The sequence below is a fragment of the Anser anser genome (genome assembly GCF_964211835.1).
Source record: "Anser anser genome assembly, chromosome: 14".
NCBI lineage: Eukaryota > Metazoa > Chordata > Aves > Anseriformes > Anatidae > Anser > Anser anser.
In genome coordinates this window covers 295,045-317,052 of record NC_139735.1, presented here as the reverse complement: position 1 = coordinate 317,052, position 22,008 = coordinate 295,045, and the positions used below count along the sequence as shown (strand labels likewise).

At 41.1% G+C, this 22,008-nt stretch overlaps 2 protein-coding genes across 15 annotated transcripts in view; both read right to left on the bottom strand.

Annotated features, from left to right (window-relative positions):
* DPYSL3 (dihydropyrimidinase like 3) overlaps positions 1-11,903 on the bottom strand; it is a 57,566-nt gene extending 45,663 nt beyond the window's left edge. Inside the window, exon 1 of the mRNA XM_083798473.1 lies at positions 11,745-11,903. The gene's annotated coding sequence lies outside the window, so the exon portion shown is untranslated. The remainder of the gene's footprint in view (positions 1-11,744) is intronic.
* Positions 11,904-16,623: 4,720 nt separating this feature from the next.
* JAKMIP2 (janus kinase and microtubule interacting protein 2) overlaps positions 16,624-22,008 on the bottom strand; it is a 47,803-nt gene continuing 42,418 nt past the window's right edge. For 12 of the 14 annotated variants that reach the window (XM_083798469.1, XM_083798465.1, XM_083798461.1 and 9 more), the window contains 4 exons: positions 21,222-21,425; positions 20,084-20,149; positions 18,423-18,495; positions 16,624-17,101 (listed from right to left, as the gene is read on the bottom strand). In XM_083798469.1, the coding sequence (XP_083654595.1) occupies positions 18,445-18,495; positions 20,084-20,149; positions 21,222-21,425 (321 nt within the window). In that variant the 3' untranslated portion in view covers positions 16,624-17,101; positions 18,423-18,444. The remainder of the gene's footprint in view (positions 17,102-18,422; positions 18,496-20,083; positions 20,150-21,221; positions 21,426-22,008) is intronic. The other 2 variants (XM_083798464.1, XM_083798463.1) reach the window with 2 other exon arrangements.

Sequence of the window (22,008 nt, the reverse complement as noted above, 5' to 3'; positions counted from 1 at the left end):
CAAGTTCCACTGCATATAAAGAACAAAGATAGTATGGCAGTAAAGAAAAGAGTCTTTCAGCAGCTTCAGCACCAGCAAGCCACACCTCCATCTTATGTAGTTATATTAGTAATTGTGTTCAGTCTGTATTCACTGTCCCCCATGATTTCCCTTTGAAATTATTGCCAAATTATCCAACAGCCATTAAGGACTAGTGGGATATTCCTTCAACAGAGATGGTAAAATAGATAAGAACAGATCATGTCCAACTATGTTGCTTGCTAGTTATGTCCAAGAGAAAAAAGCAAGCAGAGCTCATGTTAGAAAAAGTCTTCTGTATTACCAAAATCCATCACCAGGACACATCTTGCCCTTCACTTTTTTGCAAGTGGTCTTGGAATGAGTTGTTCCCTGAACTCACTTTCAGCTACTCACGTGAAACCTAAGACTCTGTCAGAATGCCAGAACCCAAACTCAGCTGCATTGAATGCACCTGGAAAAAGTCATCTGAGAAAGGTAGACTTAGTCAAAAGTAAATCCTGCCACATTCAGGTCAATGTCAGGCCCATGATGCACCCAGGGGGTGGGGAAGAAGAACAGCTTGTGCCAGTTTCAGACCACCCGGTGGATTCCTGTTTCCCAGGGAAATCCTTGTATCTGAATAGGTGATCTTTCCATCTGAACTGTGATGTGCATAGCTGCTCAGGCTCTAGTACACTGGGCTGTAAAAAAGGTCTCTGTAGTGAACCTCAAAACAAGCAGGATGTGCATGTAGGGTTATGCTCCCAGGTTCAAACACTAAGGTTTTTTTAGCAACTTTTGCTTTAGGGGCCAAAAAGGAGACAATATACTATTCCCCAATATGCTATAACTTTTGCTGTTTTCTACTTAATATATTGTTCTTTTCTTTCTCTGTGATGACACCAGGCACTTAAGTATCAAATTGCCCCTGGATGGCTGCACATCTAGGGTTAAATTTGGGACCCCACGTCAGAAGCTGGAAGTGGAAGCCACAGGTATTTCCTACTCATTTCAGGATGCTGTTATGTCTCTGGGTCTGGTTTGGCATTGCTTTCCTCTGCAGAAAGAAGTGCAAAGTGTAGGCAGCAGAGGAGGATAGTCCATTCCAGCCTTTGCCAGTGTTTAACTGCCAGCTGAAATGGTGAGGTAATAAAAATCTTGCTAACTAATCTCTTAACAGTTTTGGAAGAATAGGTTGGATGAGGTGGAGTATTATGTGGGCTCACAGGACTACCATGTAGCACGTACACTAAATCAACATCAATGTTTTGTCTTTATATTACATGTTCACACCCTCCTTTGTTCAGTGTGAAGAAGATTTTCCTAGTTTCCTGCTTGGTTCTTTCATCTCATCTGCTTTTACTTCTAAACCAATGGCTTGTGAGTATCATACCAAAGTCAGGCTGCAGTGAAAGGAATCAGAAAGACTCATCATGCCACAGGCTCATTCCTGTTTAATAGTGAATTGTGCACCACAGCATACCATTGTGCTGTCATCACCAGAATATTACTAAATACGAAAAATAAAGAGCAAAGAGAGAGATGAATAGATAAAGATACAGATCCTTTCTTGCTGGAGAGGTTGGAACACAGGGTCCAAATTGCAGCGTTTTGATGTGAGCCCTTTACAGAGCATGGGCAAGATATGAATGCCAAGTGGTTGTGCACTTTCAGAACAGAGGGAGGTGTCTTGGAATGGAAAATTGTAAAAGGTGGCATATTAGTCATTTCCCTAGGAAAGCGTATGAATGTTGTATCTGTTCATGATAAACCTTGAATTTCTGAGTTTGAAATCAATCTGCACCCCAGATGTGCTAATGCCTTAACTGCAGCATAGCTTTCCTGCATCCCACAAAACACAAAATATTTTAGGAATTTCATACCTGTTACTGCCAAATGAACCATTCTTCTGAGACTGTAAACCAAGAAGCTAAAGTCCTTTTCATTTTCCCTATATCTTCCCATTACTACAGATTGCTCTAAGTGGAAAGTGTGGGTAAGAACATGGCAGGTTACTTTTGCAGGGTCATCTTTCTGCTTCACTGTGTTTTTCTTTTACCTTTCCACTATTTCTGATGTGTATGTTCTGACATGGAAGTGAGGATGTGAGCTTGTCAAAATATGTGCAGATACTCACACAGCTTATGTACAATGTCCATGGTGTGTTCTTACAGGTTTAGATTAAGTGACTGTCAGTATTAAAATATGCAAATCCTCCATTCAATGCCTAAGCTAACTGATAAAAACCTAAGTAACAGATACCATGGTGAACTCTGGAAGTTACTGCGTGCTCTGTTGAGAACGTAAAAATAGAGGCTTGCCTTTCTTGCCAAGCTGGAATGCTCAAATTCTTTTCACAGCCCGTATCAGTTAAGCTATTGCAACTGTACTGACTGGTTTACCTGGAGCTTAAAGAATAAACTTTGACAAACTAGTCACTTTAAAAGTTCTCTGTTTCATATACAAAGGAATCCAAACTATTGTGGCTTGTTGTCTTTTTGTTATAATACTTGGTATATATTGCCATTTCTCGGAGCTTGATCAAAATGTCCCGGAAGCTTCTTATCTCCTTCATTAAATCTGCATTCTCTGAAGTTATAGGGAAAGCATTATACAGATACTTTCAAACTATGTCTAAAAACAACACTGTTGTTTAAGAGTGTGTGTTGGTTCTGGATGAAGAGATTTAGGAGAGTGCTTTCTGAACAACAATTCTGGAACTTGGAATAGCTCAGGGGTACATGAACTCCACCTCAAATAGCTACCCACTGCTTTTCTCTGGCTTGTCCTATAAACATGTAATATGTATGCTTCAGCCCTGCTAAGGAATGTGTGCTTTTTCTGTACTTCCTTTGTTTAAAACTACAGTTTATTTACTTACACTTGCACAGTAATTGTTTCTAGCTCTGCAGCGTTTTTCTTTGAGGCTTGCAAAGCACTTTCCATGATGATGAGGAATGGTCCAGAAAGGTCCGTATTTCCCCTGCTAGCAAGAGGGCAGCTATGGCAGAAACAGAAGATGTGGATTGCCAGGAATATTGTAGGAGTCAGCAAGGTATACCATAGCTGAGAACAGTTGCTGGGAATGTGGCAAAGAAGGCCATAAAACATGAGAATGAAGAGAGAGAATTACAAGATACTAGGGTTCTCATTCTGAAAACACATTGCACATTCTAGACTGAGGATTAATGCTATTTATGTAGTTAAGAATGTTTCCATGCTTTTAAGTTAAAGACAGTATCACAGCTTGCAAATTCAGGACCTAAGATGACTGCAGCCAGTGCTACCTGTCTGAATGTTGGATTTGCTTGGGTTTCATTCATAAAAGTCTTTTTTTAGGCACCTAATGAAAATGGACTGATTTTCCTGTGTGCTGAGTATTTCCAAATCTGCCAACTTCCCTGCCAACTTCCCTTCTCCTTTTGCAGTGTATGCTCTCCATTAATCTTGAAAAAAAAATGTAGTTGTATTTTATTCATGCCTGGACATAAGTTCAGATCCCTAACTTGGAAGCTGCTGTTGAAAAATGTTGTCTATTGCCAGCTAATTTTCTGGAAGGGCAGTGAATTCCCCACTGAGAGGGAAAGGCCCTGCTTTCAGAATTCCCTTATCTGTCTCCAGGAAGTGAAGCTCATTATGTTTCCTCTGGACCTTGCAAAGCAGAATAATAATCTTGTTTTGTAATGTATGCTTTGAGTCAGGTTAACATTACTGAACTTCTGGGATAGTTGAAAACATACAAAGAATGTACAAACAAGAGACTTTAAGTTCCAGAAGCTTACTCATTCAAATCTTTGAATGCACATAACCTAATTAGAGTTATTATAAGAATACAAGAACTAATGAGTCACTACTTTACGATTATCACTGAATTTATACTCCAGTTTGTTCATAAAGGAAGTAGTCTGCTCAAGACCTGAGCCTCTAAAGCATCTGGGAGTCAGCAACCACTAAGGAGCAGACATGTAGCTCAGCTAAAGAGACACTAACATGTGAGTACAGTTTCAGGAGAGCCTGAATAAAGATTGCAGCAATAAAGCACACCAAGAGTTTCTGCTGCCCTTTTAGCGACGGAGAGAAGCATCTTCCCCTCCAAGAAGTGATGACAGAAGGCCTTAGCCAGTTCTGTGTTTGGGAGTAGATGCTGGATACTTTAATTGAAACATTTCAGAGCTGCACTGGTTCATGCAAAGCACTGCAAGTTCTCCACAGAAGAGGACTTTCTCTGGAACAGATGTCTTTTGTGGGTGGGTACCAGTCTGCTCATGTGCAGTCTGAATGCATTCTGGAGCACTTAGATCATCACTGTGTGGCTGGCTGACTGCAGGAAGGAGACTGGTGTCTACGGTGGTCATAAACTCCCTCCCTCTATTGCTGGCTGACCCAAGTGTCATCTGTATAGCAGACCATAGCTAATGCACTTAGAGGGGGAAAATCAGAGAGCAGAGAACTCTATGTGTCCTTGACATAAGGCACGGTCCATCCCATTCAGTGGTGAGACTGCTCACATTAATTGATGTTTTTGTCTTTTCTGAATAGAGAGGGCTTTTCTTTAGCTACTTTTAATACTATGTCACACTTCTTTATGATACATATTGAGATACATGTTTAGAAAATTGCTAGGAAACCAATTCCAGTCACAATTTTAGTGACTTTTTCAGTTTGCAAACTAATGTCAGATTTCCAGCATTTCAAATGGATACAGGAGGCGAGCATATTTTTCCGGTACCATTATTGGTATTAATTTGTAAAATCACAGATTTCCTATCACATTTTTTGCACTCAAATACAAAACTGATAGACACAGGCCCCTCCAACCTTCACTCCTGGCTTCACCACTGTCAGGGTCAGGCAGGAATACTTCACTTTTTTGCTTTCTGCCTGCTTTCTCTGGACTCCTGGGCTAGGCTGCTTTCTGTTATATCCCTGCAAATCAGGGGCAACAACACTCATTTAAGCTGTTATTTCTGGTTTAAGCAAAATTGAAATACCATCTTGATAATAATTTGTTCTGCATGCTTCCTGAAACCCAATAACATCAAAATATTCAGTTGACATTAGATGTTCAGGGCCTGAGGGGAGCTTAATCACCAGGTAATATTATTGTCCTGGGAAATATTCCAGCATCTGCCTGTTGGTAAGCGCTCATGCTGGTACGTTCTGCTTGAGTTTATGCTAAAGGTTTCCCTCACTCTCCCCACTCTTTGCCACCACTTGCCATCTCCCCCCAAAATTCACCCTGGCCATCACCAGGGGGGCAGTGCCTCAGGCTGTGCTGGTGGCTCTGCTCTCCTGACCAGAGTGGCAAGCACTGGGACATGCTGCCACTCAGGGTTAGCATGCTGTTTGTGGCAGTTGCTGTGGCAATGGTGAAATGCTAACCAGGATGGGGTGAAGAGTCAGCTGTGTCTCTGGACTTAATAATATGATTTCATGTAAGACATCAAACAAGAATGCAGTAACTCAGCAAATCTGCTTTATGCGTCTAAAGGAAACCAGATGAAGCTAAGCCTTTTTTTAAAATACCCAGATTCCTTCCGCAAGTCACCTTGTTTCATAAATATTCATTCTCCCCGAGTCCTCTGAGGATCAGAATCTAATAATTGTGCATATTTGTGTGATTTTTTTAGTTTAGGCTTGGCATGAGAGCTCTGGATGTCCTTTATTCACAGAGCAAACACCACCTTATGAGCAGAGTGAGATTCACTTATTAAGTCTCAGCTTTTAAACCAGCCTGCCAAGATAATTCCCTAGTAGCTTCAGCATGCAATAATTTTCACCCATTTATTTGGTGACATAGGGCCATGTCCACCTCGAATGGTGTACTCTTGTAGATCTCATGATTGCTGGCTTTCACTTCAATAGATTAGTTACTGGACCTCAAATTCCCATTCATATAGCCAGGCAAATGCTGAAATATATTTATATTAATACTTAAATATGCATTTTAATTCACCATGTTCTTTTCTATTTGCTTTCCTTCAGCAGAGAGGAGGATATCGTTTATTAATATTAATTCATTAATATTAAGATGTGTATTAATACTTGATTATAAGCCTGAATCACCCAAGACTTTTGCCTAAACATTTCCTGATTTTAGAATTGATAACTATGTGAATTTTCATTTGTGAACTGTAAAGTATGACAAAACCGTCATATAGTTTGAAATTTGAACTTTCTTTTGGCTTTCTTTCTCATTCTTTTCTTTTTAGGAAAGAAAGTGGTGAAAGAAGTGGTGAAAATTTGGTGAAGATGCTCATGGACTTATTGAACAACACAGATAGATGTTCACCTGTAGAAAACCCACCTATATGAAACACAGTAGTGTTTTTCAGTTGAACTGATATTTATAAATCATTCTGCTATCTGTAGTGAGGGGACAATGTGTACCTCCTTACAATGGACAGATGGTAACTCCCTATATTATCAGTCAGGATGAGATCTGCATTAATGTAAGCAACAAAATTACGATTTCATAATTCCTCTAGGTCATAGCATGTTTTAAATCCAAACCAAATGTTAGACTATTCATAGTTTTCCTAATAAACCAAAAGTGAATTCTACTTGTGAGAACCATCTCTTCCCTATTTTGAAAATGGTTCATTTTCTTTCCAATTCGAGTTATTTTGGCTCCAAAACAACAACTATTATTCTAATTGTTGTTAATATTATTGTTTTTAAATGCATTATTGCATTCAAGCAACAACCAGACATCTTAATTCACTTTGGGGTTTCTGCCCACTGACAGTGTAAGTCTACTAGAGAGAGGACAGTCCACACTCCAGAAAGTTTCCATTTTGAGGGCCATACCTAATGGAAACCTTTCAGTCCAGGTGTAGCTAAACTAACCCCAAAACAGCTATTGCTAAAATAGCTCTGCCCTACGGAAAGCAGAAAGGCAATAGAGAATACAGACTGGAGTACAGCAGGCACATCCGCACAGCACTGGCCTATCCTGCTTGGCTTTCCCAGCCCGTTTTTAGTTTGGGGTACTCTGCATTATACTATTGTGTGGGCATTTCTTTTGGCACTAAAACTGAGACTTGGGCAAAATTAATTTTCCTGAGCTCTGATCTAGAAAACTTAATACCTACACTGCCTTGTTCTGCAGCCTTATGCACTGCACAGATGCTTTCTGTATAATAAAGATATAAAACTGTCAGAGTGTCCAAAGGAGGGCAACTAAGATGGTAAAGGGGCTTAGAGGGGAAGTCGTATGAGGAGTGGCTGAAGTCACTTGGATTGTTCAGCCCCGAGAAGAGGCTGAGGGGAGGCCTCAACGTGGTCTACAAATTCCTCACAAGGGGGAGTGGAGAGGCAGGCACTGATCTCTTCTCTCTTGTGACCAGCGATAGGACCTGAGAGAATGGCTTGAAGCTGTGACGGGAGATTGAGGCTGGATAACAGAAAAAGGTTTTTCACCAACAGGGTTGTCTGGCACTGGAACAGGCTCCCCACCCCAGGAAGTTGTCACAGCACCAAGCCTGCCAGAGTTCAAGAAGTGTTTGGACAATGCTCTCAGACACATGGTCTGATTTTTATTTTTCACTTTTGGTGTTCCTTTGGGGACCCAGGAGCTGGACTCGATGATCCTTGTGGGTCTCTTCCAAGTCAGATATTCTACAACTCCATGATTCTTTCCTTCACTGAATTTTAAATCCCCCAGCGCTGTCTGTGCTGTGCCTCACCTTACCAGGGCAGAGCTCAAGATGAGCCTGCTCCCCACAGAGCTTCCACATGCTGGAAGCTACTGCCAGTGCCACTACAGATGAGGTGTTCTGGGCTAATTCCAGCAGGGGACCTGGCACTGACCCGTAGGCATGGCACAGCAGGTGTCACGAGAGCTGGGCTGCCATGCTGGGAGGGCCATCCATGAAGGAGGGGCAGGAATTCCCAAAGGTGTTCAAGTGTGGTGTCCATGGCCAGCTGGAAGCTGGCAGGTCTTGCCTGGCAGTCATCTTTTGTGAGCTGGGGAGCTGGTAACCTCCAAGATGCACTACAGGTAGGGTTTAGCTGTCCAGAAACCTGGGAACATGGGGTTTGCTACAGATGGCTCATAGGTGGCACATGGCCTGGAGTGCACAGGAGTGACTAGCTTCCCACCAGTCTAGAGCCAGTATGGATAATTAAGTCAGGCTTATTGCTAAAGTCAGCATTTTTGACTGGAGGCACTGAAAGCCTCATTTGATGACAGCAACTCACCACATCCCAGGTTTTTGTTACTAATCTCTGCAGTTGCTTTGCTTTTACTTCTCTGGGTAGCAGATGTCCCCAAGGCATGAGTATAGACAGTATACTGGAGCATAAAGTTGAAGAGCTTGAATTTCTTGCTTCTGCTAGGCTCTGTTAGGGCTTGAATACAGATGAGGGCCCATATTTGACTGGTGGTGTTTTTCCTGTGTCTGAGGCAGTTGAGGAATTTGGGACAAATAGCATTAGGATGCAGTACAGGCTAGGGCTGGTGTCCAGTTTAGTGACCACTATGGAGCTGTTAATTTCTGAACTTTACTAGGTGGATTGTTGTAGGATAACACCAGAAGTAAGCGAATGAGTTTTCATGAATGGATATGAACGGAAGCAGGGTGAATGATTGCATCTCAGTTACGACTCTGAACTTAACGCACTGATCATTCTAAATAGGCCCTCCAGTTTTGTCTATACTGAAGCTGTTTTCTGTTCTTGCTATTATCCTGTGGTTAAATTTGGAAATAATAGCTTGGCCTAGGGTTGTTCTTAGGGTTAGGGATCTGGAGCAAGAGTTGACGACAGTTTATTGACGGCTCTTGCTTGGCCCATGCCAATGACAGTGGTGTCTCTGCTTGGTTGCAGATTGCTTTGTTTTTTGTGTCTCAGGGTTCAATTATTTCAATTAAGTGCAGTGTTAATCTTTGGGTTCGGTTTTGAGTAATCTGTAGTTCTTGTTTTATGTTTTGTTGTATGACTGACCGGGAAAGAATTAAGAACAATGTGTAAAGGAATAACAAGCTTTCGTCTGCTCCAAGGCCAAGAGTCAGTAAGGTAGGACCATACTGGGATCAGTATTAGGATTAATTTAAAATTCAAGGTTGGAGATGCTGAATAATTCATTTTGTTATTGGTTCTTACAGGCTCCCCCACCTGTGTCTAGAAATGTATGAATGACATGTGCTTAATTCTCAAGGAAGTGCCTGTCACTGAAGAGCCTGCCTGGGTAGAGCTGTGGGCCATGTCTTTGATCATGCATGCAGATTTTTCTGGACCTTTCCCAGCACTAGTATCATTGTTTTCAAGATCTGCAGTGGACCAGAACTCCATGCAGCATTCAGAGACACAAATGGGCAAGAGGTTGATTCAGTAGTACAGTGACAGTATCTGATTCTCTATTCTCTCCCTAATTATCCCTAACATTGTATGCTGTCGTTGAGCACTGATCTGCAAGATCCCTCCATCAGCTGGTAGTACTGGACAGAAATGGTAAGTGTCAGTCTATAATTAGGGAGTCTGTAATCCATAGATTAGTAGCTCCGTACTCTAAAGTCTCCATCTGTTGTGCACACTGAAATCATTATATGTCTAGTCTCGGTCCTGCTCCAGGCTTCTAAAATAGTTTTTGCAGTATTTTCTTTGTTGTGCAAAGGAGCCTGTTTGTGGCTGTCACTTGGTGGCCAGGCAGTGCGGCAGACATTGCACAATGCTCTCTTGTCAGTGGCACAGGCTGTGGGATGCTCCTCCGTCCAAGCAAAAACAGGGCTTTGGAGTGTATTTTTCTGCTGTGTTCAGAGACTCAGCCCCCCTTGACACATAGCAGATGGCATACTGCCAGCTCTTAGGGCTTTTATTATGTTTAGACAGTCTCCCAAACAATGGAAAACTACTGCCATGCAAAAGGGCTGCCAAGACGACAGAAACCTTTCAACATGCAGACAGTCATACTTCCTCTTAGACAAGCCATGAGTACTGGCCATGGCTGCCCCTGACAGATGCACAATCTGTAACACAGCTCAGTTCTTTACTCACCAAAGCCTGTTTGATGACAAAAGCCTTGACAAAATTAAGGTGCTTCGAGGGTAGCTCAAACAGCTGCAGCATGATTCAGGCTGCCGTCTTACTAGGGTATTTTCTACTGCGGCAGGGAGCAGGTTGAAGTGCTGTCACATACCAGGGACAGACTAACACAAAGCTTACCTTCTCATGACAATAGTAGGCATAGTCTGGGACTCCCTTGCATTATTGCATCCTTGCTATTGTCTTGTAGCTGATGGTTACTTGCAGCTAGCTGTCCCAGAGAAGCATCCAGACAGTTCTGGACCCACAACACAGTGTCAGATTTCTTGCTATTGTCATAAAAAATGGTACCTTGGATGGCCATGCTTCCATGCACGCATTGGAGATGGCAAAATCAGACATGATAACAAATGTTGACACCTAGCCCTTCCATGCTGAGATGTATTAGGTGGGATACTGGTTTTGTTGCCCTGTATCTTCATTTCTTCAGCAAAGTACTCCTGATTTACATCAGCAGAAGTCCAGACTCAGGGCTGACATGGTAGCTTTCATATACCCTTATTGATCTGGGTCCAATAAACAGCACACTGACTGAAATATATTTCTAATTTTATCACAGATTAAAGGAGTACATTTTTAACATTCTACTCTGTGTACCCATTCTACCTGGGTGGTTGCACAGCAATAACCTCATTGTGCTTATCTGATAGAGGTAAGTACTGTACTGACACAGGAGCTGCACTCTACTCCCTTATCTGGGGAGGATCTGCAAAGCCTTCTTAGGAGGCCACACCAGTTCTGTAATATAACAGCAAGAGATTGCTGACAACCATCTAGGGGGGAATATGTTTTGCAGAATTTCTGCAGCATCCATGGCCAGCTAGCACACTGCTGGTGTCTTAAATGAAAAAGTCCAGTGCAGCAAAGCAGCATTTCTAAGGTGGCATTGTGTGACCCTTGTGTGGAATCTGTGAAAATTTTCGAGTACAGAACTACTTTTCTAGCCCTCTTACACCACACTTGTGCCATGAATGAGTTTCAGCTGTGAGCTCAAGGGGCCAAATGAAAGGCTCATGCGTGATTTCATCCTCTTTATAGCTCATACGAGTTCCACAACCACAGTTCATCAATTTCCTCTAGCAGTTATGTACTCATGAAAAATCATAAACCTCATCACCCAAATCATAACCCTTACAATGGCTGAAATGTAATGGAAGTCAATTTAGTTTTCTACTCTGTGGTTCTGAACCCAAAGATTCTCATTAGCCTCATTAGATTCTCATTAACCTTGTAGATAATGGCAGAAAACAGCTCTGTAAATATTTTGAGTGTTCTATTTTTCTGGCCAGACTAGTAGTTCTGTGTAATAATCCACAAAGCGAGAACAGAAGTTTGAATTTCAGAGTCATTCTCTTTTCTCCTGGCAGAGCTGGCTCATATTTCAAAAGTTTTGCTTAGCCAGCTGGATGTCTTTGATTCTCCCAGTGCTTATGAGGAAGTTCATAACAGCAACTTTATTCTTTTTCATATATGGGAGTCACATTGTGATCAATATGACCATTTAAAGTTCATTTCAAGCTGAGAACTTGCATAATTTGTCTAGGAGTGTATTTCTAAGGAGGAGGCTTTTAAAGAGCATGACCTAAAATGTTAAATACATGTATTTAGTGTCTGAGTAGGACAGCGGAAAGTATTATTGGCACCTGAGGAAGGTGAAGTCAGGCAAAAAGATAACGTTTTCCATCGTTTCGGTTACTTACTTGTTTTAACTTCGCTTAGCTACTACCAAGTCTTCTTCCAACGCTGTTTGCCTGTATTTTACGGCAGCTTGCCTTCCAGATCTATTTGCGCGCGTCTGCGCCGACTCCCCCCCGTTGCTCTGACTTCAGCGGCCGAGCTTCCCACCGACGATCGCGACTCCACCGAGCCGTGTCCCGAGCGAGGGCCACGAGGCCCACCGAGGCCACGCGCCTCGCTCCCGGCTCGCAGCGCTCCGCGCCCCCGGCGCCGGCGGGAGGGCCCCGGCAGGGCCGGCGGCGGCGCCGCCGTCGTCGGAGCTCGCGTGGCGGCAGCGCCCCCTGGCGGGCGGCGGGACGGCGGCGGGGAGCGGTGCCCGCGCGTGCGGCGGCGCGGGCCCCGTGAAGGTGCCGCAGGAACTGCAGAGGCTGAAGCAGAGCCACGGGAATTGTGCTCGCCGTGGTGTGATTCCTTCGTACAGATGGACAGGACCGTGTGCATTGTGCAGCTCTGCTGAGCCTGATCCTTGTTTTATAGGCAGAGAACTTAGGGTCGAGTATCGGCACCTCAGAGCACTGGGAGACTGAATACAGCATGCAAAAGAGATTCTGAGATCTTTATTTTTTTTTTTCCTGAACTGTGGCAAGAGTCTGATAAGGCTGCCCCCATGCAGATTCCTTCCTTAACTCCAGCAAACAGGCAGCCTTTTTTTTTTTTTTTTTTTTATTCCTGGCTACACAGGCCTAGTAAAAAGCCAGTAAATTCAAACTTGGACACATGCTGGGAAAGCTAACTGTCCACCTCTTATCAACTAATTACTTCAAGATGTCCACTGAAGCTTTTTAATTGATTTATGTTCCCAAGTGTGATATGTTACAGCCCAGCCTCTCCAGTCTTTCTCACTGTGGGCTGCAAACACATCAGTGGGAGCGAGTAGGCAAGGAAGTGTCTCCTGCATCTTGGTTACCCAGCTTTAACATGATACTTCTGAACAGATTCCAGACAGACACTGAATAGCTCTGTGAATGTAAAGTGAGATTTTTTTTAAAAAAAATGCTGCTGTTTTATTTTTTTTTTTATACAAACTAAAACACCAGAGGTCATCGAATCCTATATTAAATACATAAATTAAAAAATAACCATTCATAAAACTTTACATACAATAAGGATTCTCTTCTACACATTAATACATATAGTACAGATACATGTCCAGTGTTTATCAAAGGGTCATTCTGACAAGTCATTTACAGTTTTGTTCTGGAGTAAACACCAAAGAAATTGGGAATGAAAAGTATATATAAAAACACACAGGTGCTGATGTGAGGGCAGAAAAACAAAACAAAACCAAAACTTTGAATCTCCAGCAACTGTGTGGCTGTTTATTGAAACTTACCCTAGTGAGAGCAAGAGCCTGGACTATCCAGTCCTCATGCAGTGCCATGGAACTGAAAGCGCTGGAGGGCCAGCGGATATTCCCCTCTGAGACGAGAGCAGGGAGATGGAAAATGGTGCACGTATACAAAAAGAAGGACTACATGGTCCTCTAGGCATGTCAATGAGAGGGTGGAGCTGTAAACCAGGCTGATAATACTGCAAGAAGCTCTATTTCCTTCTGCAGACCCAATTGCCTAAATTCATCTCACCTAACTAGGCCTTTGCCTGAAGTTTTTAAATTGAAAGTATAGTCTTCAAACTGTCTTGATTTGGTCAGTGGAGAAAAAGTGGCAAGTCAGATTTTGTTTGACTTGCATGATGTACGTGCCTCATCTGATGTTTTGACAGTATAGGTAGCATGGAGTGCTGGTAGTCCTGCTACAGCCTAGGACAGATAGATGGGAGGAATCCAGGACTATGTTTCCTGTCCTCAAAGACTGAAATAAATTGATCTGGTTTTGCTAGTTGATTTGTAGGAGGGGAAGTTGGCTGTGAAGTTTGAGGGAGGATTCTCAATAGCGTGCCTCAAAGAATATCAGGAACAACAAAAGCCCTGGAGAAACAGCTTCAGGACAGAGAACAGTGGAGAAGGGAGGAAGGAGGGAAGGAAGAAGGAAGGAAGGAAGGAAGAAGGAAGGAAGGAAGGAAGGAAGGAGGGAGGGAGGAGAAAGACTAGTTGCCCGTGAGATGTAAAACTAAACCATGAGGAGTGTTACCAGTTGTGGCGGCTAAACAAGTCTAGATTCAATTCCCCATACCTAGATTGGAAGTAAACTTTCATAAGCTATAGCAATGATTTACTATATACAGTAGAGAATAGATATATATATATGCATATATATAGTATACTATATATACACATAAATATGCATACAAACAAACTCATTTTGATCTAGCCGAGAGTAGGAAGTTTGTATTTTATCAGGAAGTGTGTTTTAGGCATGGCTTATGTTAAGCTTCGAGAGGAGTAAAGCAGCTGTTATTCAGCTTTCTGGAGGAACTCTAGCATTAAAAGTCTGCAGACAATTTACAAGTCGCACCATGGTAAGCCGTGGATTGTCTGCCATCTCCCACCTCACCCCAAGCCCTTGGAAATGCACATGCAATAAGGAAGAGCAAGGGAGGGGAAATCAGGCAAGACAAATGAGAGTAAAGTGTGCACAGCACAGTTCAGAGGACCTGAATGATATAGTCTGCCACAAAATCAGTCCAGTATGTTCTGAAACTAGATACTTATATCTGTGCTATGGTTCTGCCCTGTGTCTGCCTGAAACAAACATTTCTAGTACTCTTTTTTTATTTTTTTTAACCAAAGCAGAGAAGGACGTTATTGTAACGTCATAGAAAATAGATGCTGCTCATGCTTCTGTAAGATGAGCTCAGCACTTTAATTGCTGGCCATAATACCTATGGAAAACAGTTTCCAGCCTGCATGTACTTGTGACTTGCCGCATACCACTGCTGCCAAGTGGTATGAAGTGAACTTGTGCTGCAGCAAGGGAAAAAACAGTGGAAGGGGGAAGAGGGAATAATAACGAGGGAGGAAAAAAAACTTTTTGTAGCTAACGAGATGTTGTAAAGTGATCCTAATACGTCAGGTGTAGAAGAAGCATAACTCCAAAGCTTCAGGACTAAATTGGTAGCAGCACCCTTGGAAAGCACAGGTGGTAGGTTTGGGTCAACCTTACCCATAGATGCCTCTGCAGGGGGGGCAAAGAGTTTGAACCACAGAGCATGCAACATACTAGCATTCATTTAACATATTTGCCTACAAGTCTGTTTTTGTTTGTTTTTTTTTTGTTTGTTCTACCAAAAAAAAAAAACCACCACCAACAACAGCAAAAAAAAAGCAAACATACAACTGGTGCAGAATTCAGTAAACTCCTTGGCTAAAACAGACTGCTTCCAGAAGCTGTGGTCATTTTTAATTTAAATTAATTTTAAGGAAGAGGAATTTTCTAATAGCTTCCAACCTTCAACAGAGGGCTCAACACAATCTCCAGGCATGAAAGAAGTGAGGATATTTAAAGTCTCCGTGGAGAAACTGAGCCCAGCATTGCAATCCAGCTGAGTGTATGGACATTAATAATTAAAAGCTATTCTGGACGAAAAACATCTGTAAGGGGCAGGCATCCCCTATACTAGATGAACTTCATCCCTGCTGTGGCTAAGGAATGGCTTTTGCCCTGCTGACTTATTTCACTACTTTTTGCCTCAGTTGTTTCATCTGCAAAAATAAGCAAAAAGAAGCAACACCCTCTATAAAGCACTTGTAAAGCTTCTGGTGTGCAGAGTCTGTAGAGTCTGTGCTTAAGATGTCAGAACATGTGAGCCCTCTTTTGAAGGTTTAAGTAATGCACAGGTTGTCTTCTACTTTGAAATATGGAAATCCATTTTTCTTAGCTAAAATTAAGGCTCCATTGTGGAAGACACAGCTCAAATAAGGAGCCTTGCCACAGGAACCTGAAGTCTATACAGGAAGGACTCAATTTCCAGGTAAATGAAAACAGAAGCACAGAGAAGGGCATTGTCATGCCTAGATCATACAGCACACCATGAGAAAAGGGAAGATGGATGCAACTTTGCTTCCAACAGACAGGAACTTGGCAATGTTTGTTGCAGGTGTCAACACTCCTCAGGGTTTGTTTTTTACTGACTACAGGGGCATGCCACTGTGATGGCACTCCTTGCCTCAGGGAGCCACCAGGACTGGGTTCCAGCCTTTGTCATGGGAGAGGTAAGTAATGCTCTGAAATGGAAACTACTACTAGTTATTCTTAATTGTGGAAAAATCTGAACAAGCCAGTGATACTTCTCCTCATGTCTAATAAGGATGCTTTCACATGGCTTTCCCCATTTTTTGGCTTAGGTGTCACTGGTCAGGAAGTCGGCTAACAAAATCAGTTTGACAAGCCAAACCAAAACATTTATAAGGGTTTTGCATGTTCAGTAGGATCCAAGCTGAGACAAAATATTTGGAAGATGATGCTTTGTGGGTTATACCACATGAACACTGGGGATAGCTTTTTTCCCCTTTTCCCTCAAACTCATTTTTTTCTTTCTAAGAAGCCACTTTGTAGGTCCAATCCAGTGATCCTCACTATGTTATTCCAATAGTGAAACTAAGTATGGGCATTAATATCTCACTGTCAGTCTTTAAAGAGTATGAAAAGTATCTGACAATGGGCAGGCTGTTCTTCATGCAGGGAGTGTGAAGAGATAAGGCTACAATTCTGTCAGAAGTCTTCCTTATACTACACACCCTCATTTCCCATCCCTTGCCATGTAGAATGGTGCATAGTTATGACCTCAAACAGAAAACATGGTGCCCTGTCCTGCCCGTCGTGCAATAAACTAGAATGTATTTTTCCTTTTTTTGCCCCCACACTGCAGCTGTCATTGTTCCTGAGGCTAAAACCAAGGGGAAAGAGAAAGAGTCCCTGTAGTGAGAAAGCCAGACAGTTCAAACCAAATGCTTTATTGTCAGTATCTCTCCACAGCTCTCAAGTGTTTCTCCTGCTCTGTCTTCTTACTTTTGATTTGTTCATGGGATGACAGTGTCCCATTTAAATGATTGCCCTGCATAGCAGGGATATATTTTTCTGTCCATGCCCAAGACACACTCTGACTTGATCAGCTGAAAGTAGAGCCTTGCAGATTCCCTTTAAGTTTTTTCCTAAGTGATGTAGGTTCACAGTTTATTTTTCTTCCCCTTTTGTAATTTCAACATATAGGATTTCATTAGATGCAGCATATATCATAGCTTTAGACAGAAACTGTCAAGTAACAAATCTTGAATGATGGCTTTAAAATATAAGGTGGTTGCAGTCTTGGCTACAGGTTGTTCTTTCGTATATATTTTTTAAATTGGTGTAAACAATGTTCTCTTCATCGGGGGGTTGGAAGCATTTGCCTTTCTAAGGACTTATCTGTGTGGTCGGGTGCTCTAAAAATAAAACAAAAAGAACATCTGTATCAGATAAGTGATAATTTCCTCTACCTACATATCCAGATGACAAAATAGAGTCAGAAAGTTGAAAAGATCTGTTCTTACAATTATCAGCTAACTGGGCAGACTGTTTCTGTTTCCATGCAAGACATTTGTGAAAATTACTTATATTTTGACAATGAGTTAATCAGTAACACCAGCCAGGCCTGTCCATTTAACCTGAAAAGGTAAAGCTCTCTGGTCCATAGAAGTTCCCACGGGTATCTTCAGATGAAGAGTTATGCACCAGCCCTTACAAAACTGTGGGTTTCAATATCTCCTGTACTACAGCTGCCTAAATTTCACCAGACATGACAGCAGGTGATATGCATTGCGTGTGGTTTCAAGGCAACCCCAGAACTTTGGCTAATTCTGCAATGAGGCAAACGCAGACTGCTCCTGATCCAAGGAAGCCTTTCATATATATGGAAAAGAATTCTGGGTTTCAGATTTGAAACATGGGGCAAAATGGCATAGTTTTTCTTTGCTTTCTCAGCATTAAAATCCACATGGTAAAACTCACTGAGTGTGAAATCCATGCAGACTAGACTTCATTATTTGGTCACAAATAAGTGAATGTATATATTCACAAGCACAGAAAACAATGCCTATAGTAAACTCTCACGTTAGAAGGAACTAAAGAGTTTTGGTCTTGATGCTAAATATTGCTGCATATGGTTTAATTCATGCACGTTGCACTCTGGCCTTGTTTCAAATGCTTCTCCTTCCTGATCTGAAAAGTACAGCAGTGAGTGCTGTGCTAATCCTGTGAGAGAAAGAAACCAGAAAAATCCTTCTCTCCCTCTGTCTCCCTCTTCCTGTCTTTCAGCAGCTGATCCTTCTTCCTTGCTCTTCTTTATACCTCTCCTAGTTTTGGACACTGAGCTATGTTCTGAGTGGGAGCAGTCAGCTCAGAGCCTGTTTAACAGTTTTAAGGCTGCATCATTTTTCAAATATCAATACTGAATTTCACGTGCAATTCTCTTGACTATTTGATATTGTGAAATTCTTGTTGGCTTTTATTTTCACAATTATGAATGGCAGAATATCATCCGCAAGCTTTCGCAATTCACTTAAAAGTATGTTGGATAGTGCTGGTCTGACTGCAACACCCTGTGTCAGCTCAGCAGTGTAACCACTCTCTGTTGCAAACTATTACAAATTGACAAGGACCTGCTGAATTCCATGACTCTAGACACATACAGGAACATGCAAAGATCTGATCCTCAGCTCTGTGCAAGAAGTGCTACCTTTGAGGAAATATATGAAGTAGTCTTACCTTTCCAAGAGGCACATTGACATCAAGGCCAAAGAATAAAGGCAAGAGAGAAGAACAAGAATAGAAATAGAAACTGCAGAAGAAAAAGAAGATTGCATAAAAACAAAAGGTCATGGCATTGTAAGCATCAGGATTAGTTCTTTTTGCACTCTGAAGGACAAATAAAGTAATTACTCATTCAGAAAACATTGTATTTCCTGGTTACTTCTCTGAGTGCCATACTATCTCCCAGACTTAGAAAACAAACATCCCATTAATTTTGGTGATGAATTAGAATTGGCACCATATTGAAAGCCTGAGATATAGCTTTCACTGTAAACCACTATGGGTTGATGGAAGTCACAGAGCTGGATATCGAAAATAGCATCGGTAGTATTTTAAAGTGGGTTAAAAACAATGCCTGCTATCCATACTGGAAATAGCCTGGGAAATATATATGCCTAATGGTAAACCCTAACTATTATATGTTGAATAATTAATTTTTGGATATATCATTTTAAGCATGAATACAGCATCTTCTGGAAAGTGAATTTTCGTGAATCAAAAGCTCTTTTGAAAATTTACACTGAAAAGTCTCATACTCAAGGTCTCCATGTGACCATGGCATAATTTTTGCTTTGTTTTTAATCTTCATCACAGATTATGGTCTATTTCCAAGTTATATATACTAGAAGGACACTGAGTCTTTGTGTCACAAAAATATTGGCAGAAAAGTGGAAAGAATTATGTCTACCAAGTTTTACATTAAGCACAGTTGTTTCACTTTAGGAATGTATGTACAAACAGAAAGGTCTCATTGGCACTACTGTCATTGTACTGATATAATCATTATTACAGTTTATGTATGTACATTGATATTCGCTAATATGACTACATTGGCAAAGCTGCCACTGGAGATGTATCTTATATCAGTCTAGCATTTCTAGAAAATACATTGTTGGTAGCGTTGTGCTGTGCCCATGCTGTGATCTTTGTTCAGCAATCCTATCTTAGCTATCTAAAACTAGAAAAACTTAATGTGACAGAGCAGCTTTAACACTGCCCTCCCCCTGCTCTCTCCCCTCCCCCCCAAAAAGCAGAACAGCTCTGCATATATTTATAAACATGTATTTTATATATATATATATATAAAGAATAAGCATGTGTATTTCTATAGTTCTTTGACAGGTCAGTTTAGGGGCAAGATTCTAGTACTGTTTTCATATTGTATAATCAATTGCAACCTTCAATAAATGGGATGACATCAGAACCTGGGTTCCCTAGTCCTGCCAGCAAAGGACAATCTCCAAATCTTCATTCAGTTTTCTTCATTCCTTCCTGCTTCCTACCATCACCCTGCCTTTAGTGGATGTATTGTCTATATACCAAGACAGCATTTAACAGACAAATAAAGGCTTCATCATTTGGTTCAGTGTCATTAACCATAATTAAGTGTTCAGCATTTATTTCCTAAAATGAAAAAGAGTTTGTTGTGGAGGAGACTCTTAAGATTAAAGTTTGGGTATACTGAAAGACACAAATTGAAAAGATGGTATAGTAGAAAAACACTAACATGTCCAGCTTATTAAGCTAAACAAAAAGGTCATGTAGTTCCAAAGAATTATATCATTACTTTCCAAAAAAAGTGGATCAGCCTGCTTCAGAAGCAAAACAGAACCAACCTTTTCCTCCAGATCCTTAATTTGTCTCTTTTGGATGTCAGTTTTATCTTCTAAGTCTCGGATCCTCTGGAAATTAAAAAAGAAAGAAATCTAGACTAAATACTCAATAAATTTGCTTGCCTGAAAAGCGACTAAATGTTCAAAGTGCTAACAGCCTAGTAATTAACAAATCCACTTCTCTGGCAGGGATAAACCTGTGCAGTATCATGACTCCATCGACTAGCCTTGCCTAACCATAACTTTACCTCACGCACGACTACTCAAAATATGCTGTTGTGTGTATTTCACTGCATCCTCAAATGCTGGAAATTAGTATCAATAGTGGATCTGATTCAAGCGTTGATTTCATACCAATCTTGTGGTAAATAGATGGAAAGCATAAGATCACAATTATACTCCTTAGAATTATATCACAATTCATTAAAATTTCTCACAGATTGATGTATTGAAAGAGGACTAAAGTATTATTATTAGAAATGATAAATGTTTATAGTACCATGAAAACACTAATTCTGTGGTGAGCCAGTTATGCGTAAATTGTAGCCAAAGTGCATTTTTAGCAGAGCTGGGTACTCTTACAAAAACTGTGTAACATGACTTAAACTTCTGGCACCTTGAGAAGAAAGACTGCTGGGCATATGCTTTCTCTTATTCCCTTAAACATTAGAGTAAGTTTTGTTCATTTTGCAGCTGTCACATTAATCTTTGAATGTAAATATAGTGCTATATCTCATCAGCAAAACATTACAACTGCCCACTTTGGGAGGGACAGACCAGAAGTGGCTGGAAAAACAGATAGCTCTCCTACGTAAAAATAGCCAGACACATTCATACAGTTCCTCTTGAACCAAGTCCAGTAACTAGGGGTGACCACTTTAATCAAAGAGATAGATTCATGTGGACAGAATTCTGGATGAAAACTGTTTGGCTTGGAATTTTAAGGCTCAAAATATAACTAACTAATGCTCCACAAACTAATATCAAATGTTTGTGTGTACAGTAAAGACTCAAAGTATAAAACAACTCAAGAAATGCCAGGCACACTCATGACCAAGAGCTTACCTAAATTTGACCTCAGCTTACATTCTTACTCAGCAAAGCTGAGTAGATCCATATGTGCTTCGTTCTTTTTTCTTACCTGATGAGCCTGCTGGAGCAGCTCCATCCTCTCTTGAAGAATCTGGCAATCATATTCTCTGCTTTTCCTCAGCATCTGACGTCTTAGCTTTTCTACTGCTGTCCTCAGCTCTTCCTGCTGTTTTTCAGTGAGCAGTTCCCCAAACTTTATTACCGTTTCTTGCTGCAAAGCATTGTATAAGGTGGCTTCAAGCTCCTGGATCCTCTGGTCGATGCAATACCAAAAGCCAGTTAGAGACAGAACATTGTTTAAAACACAATGGGGACTGGGGAGGTTGTGGCAGATTCAGGCACCTGCATGGTGGTCCCTGTGCTCAAGTGTGCAAAAATGTGACAAACAGAACTCATAAAGTGGTTCACTGTTTAGACAAATAAAAAAAAGTTTTTATTTTTATGGTATTTCAACATTGGTTTTCATTGAAATCTCTTGCTGACTTTTTTAAAGCAGTTACAGAGGTGATCAGGAGTTGGATAGAACTTTCATACCTATTTTATATTTGTAATGTAAAAAGATGATTATTTCACCAATTCTAAAATTTTGACCCACTGTACTAAAAAAAAAAAAAAAAAGAGAGAGAAAAAATTGAAGGTCAGTGTCAAACTACTTTGCTCTTAATCGAGCTAATCAATGAGCATTCCCATTAACTGACAAACCAATTGTGCTGAACTTGCAAGGCCAGTTATCAGACCTATGTATCAGAATTTGACACAGTGGTTTTACAGCAGGAAATTGTGTTCTTTGTGGCATATCCTCTAGTTGCTATGATATGCTTAAAATGGGCCATCTA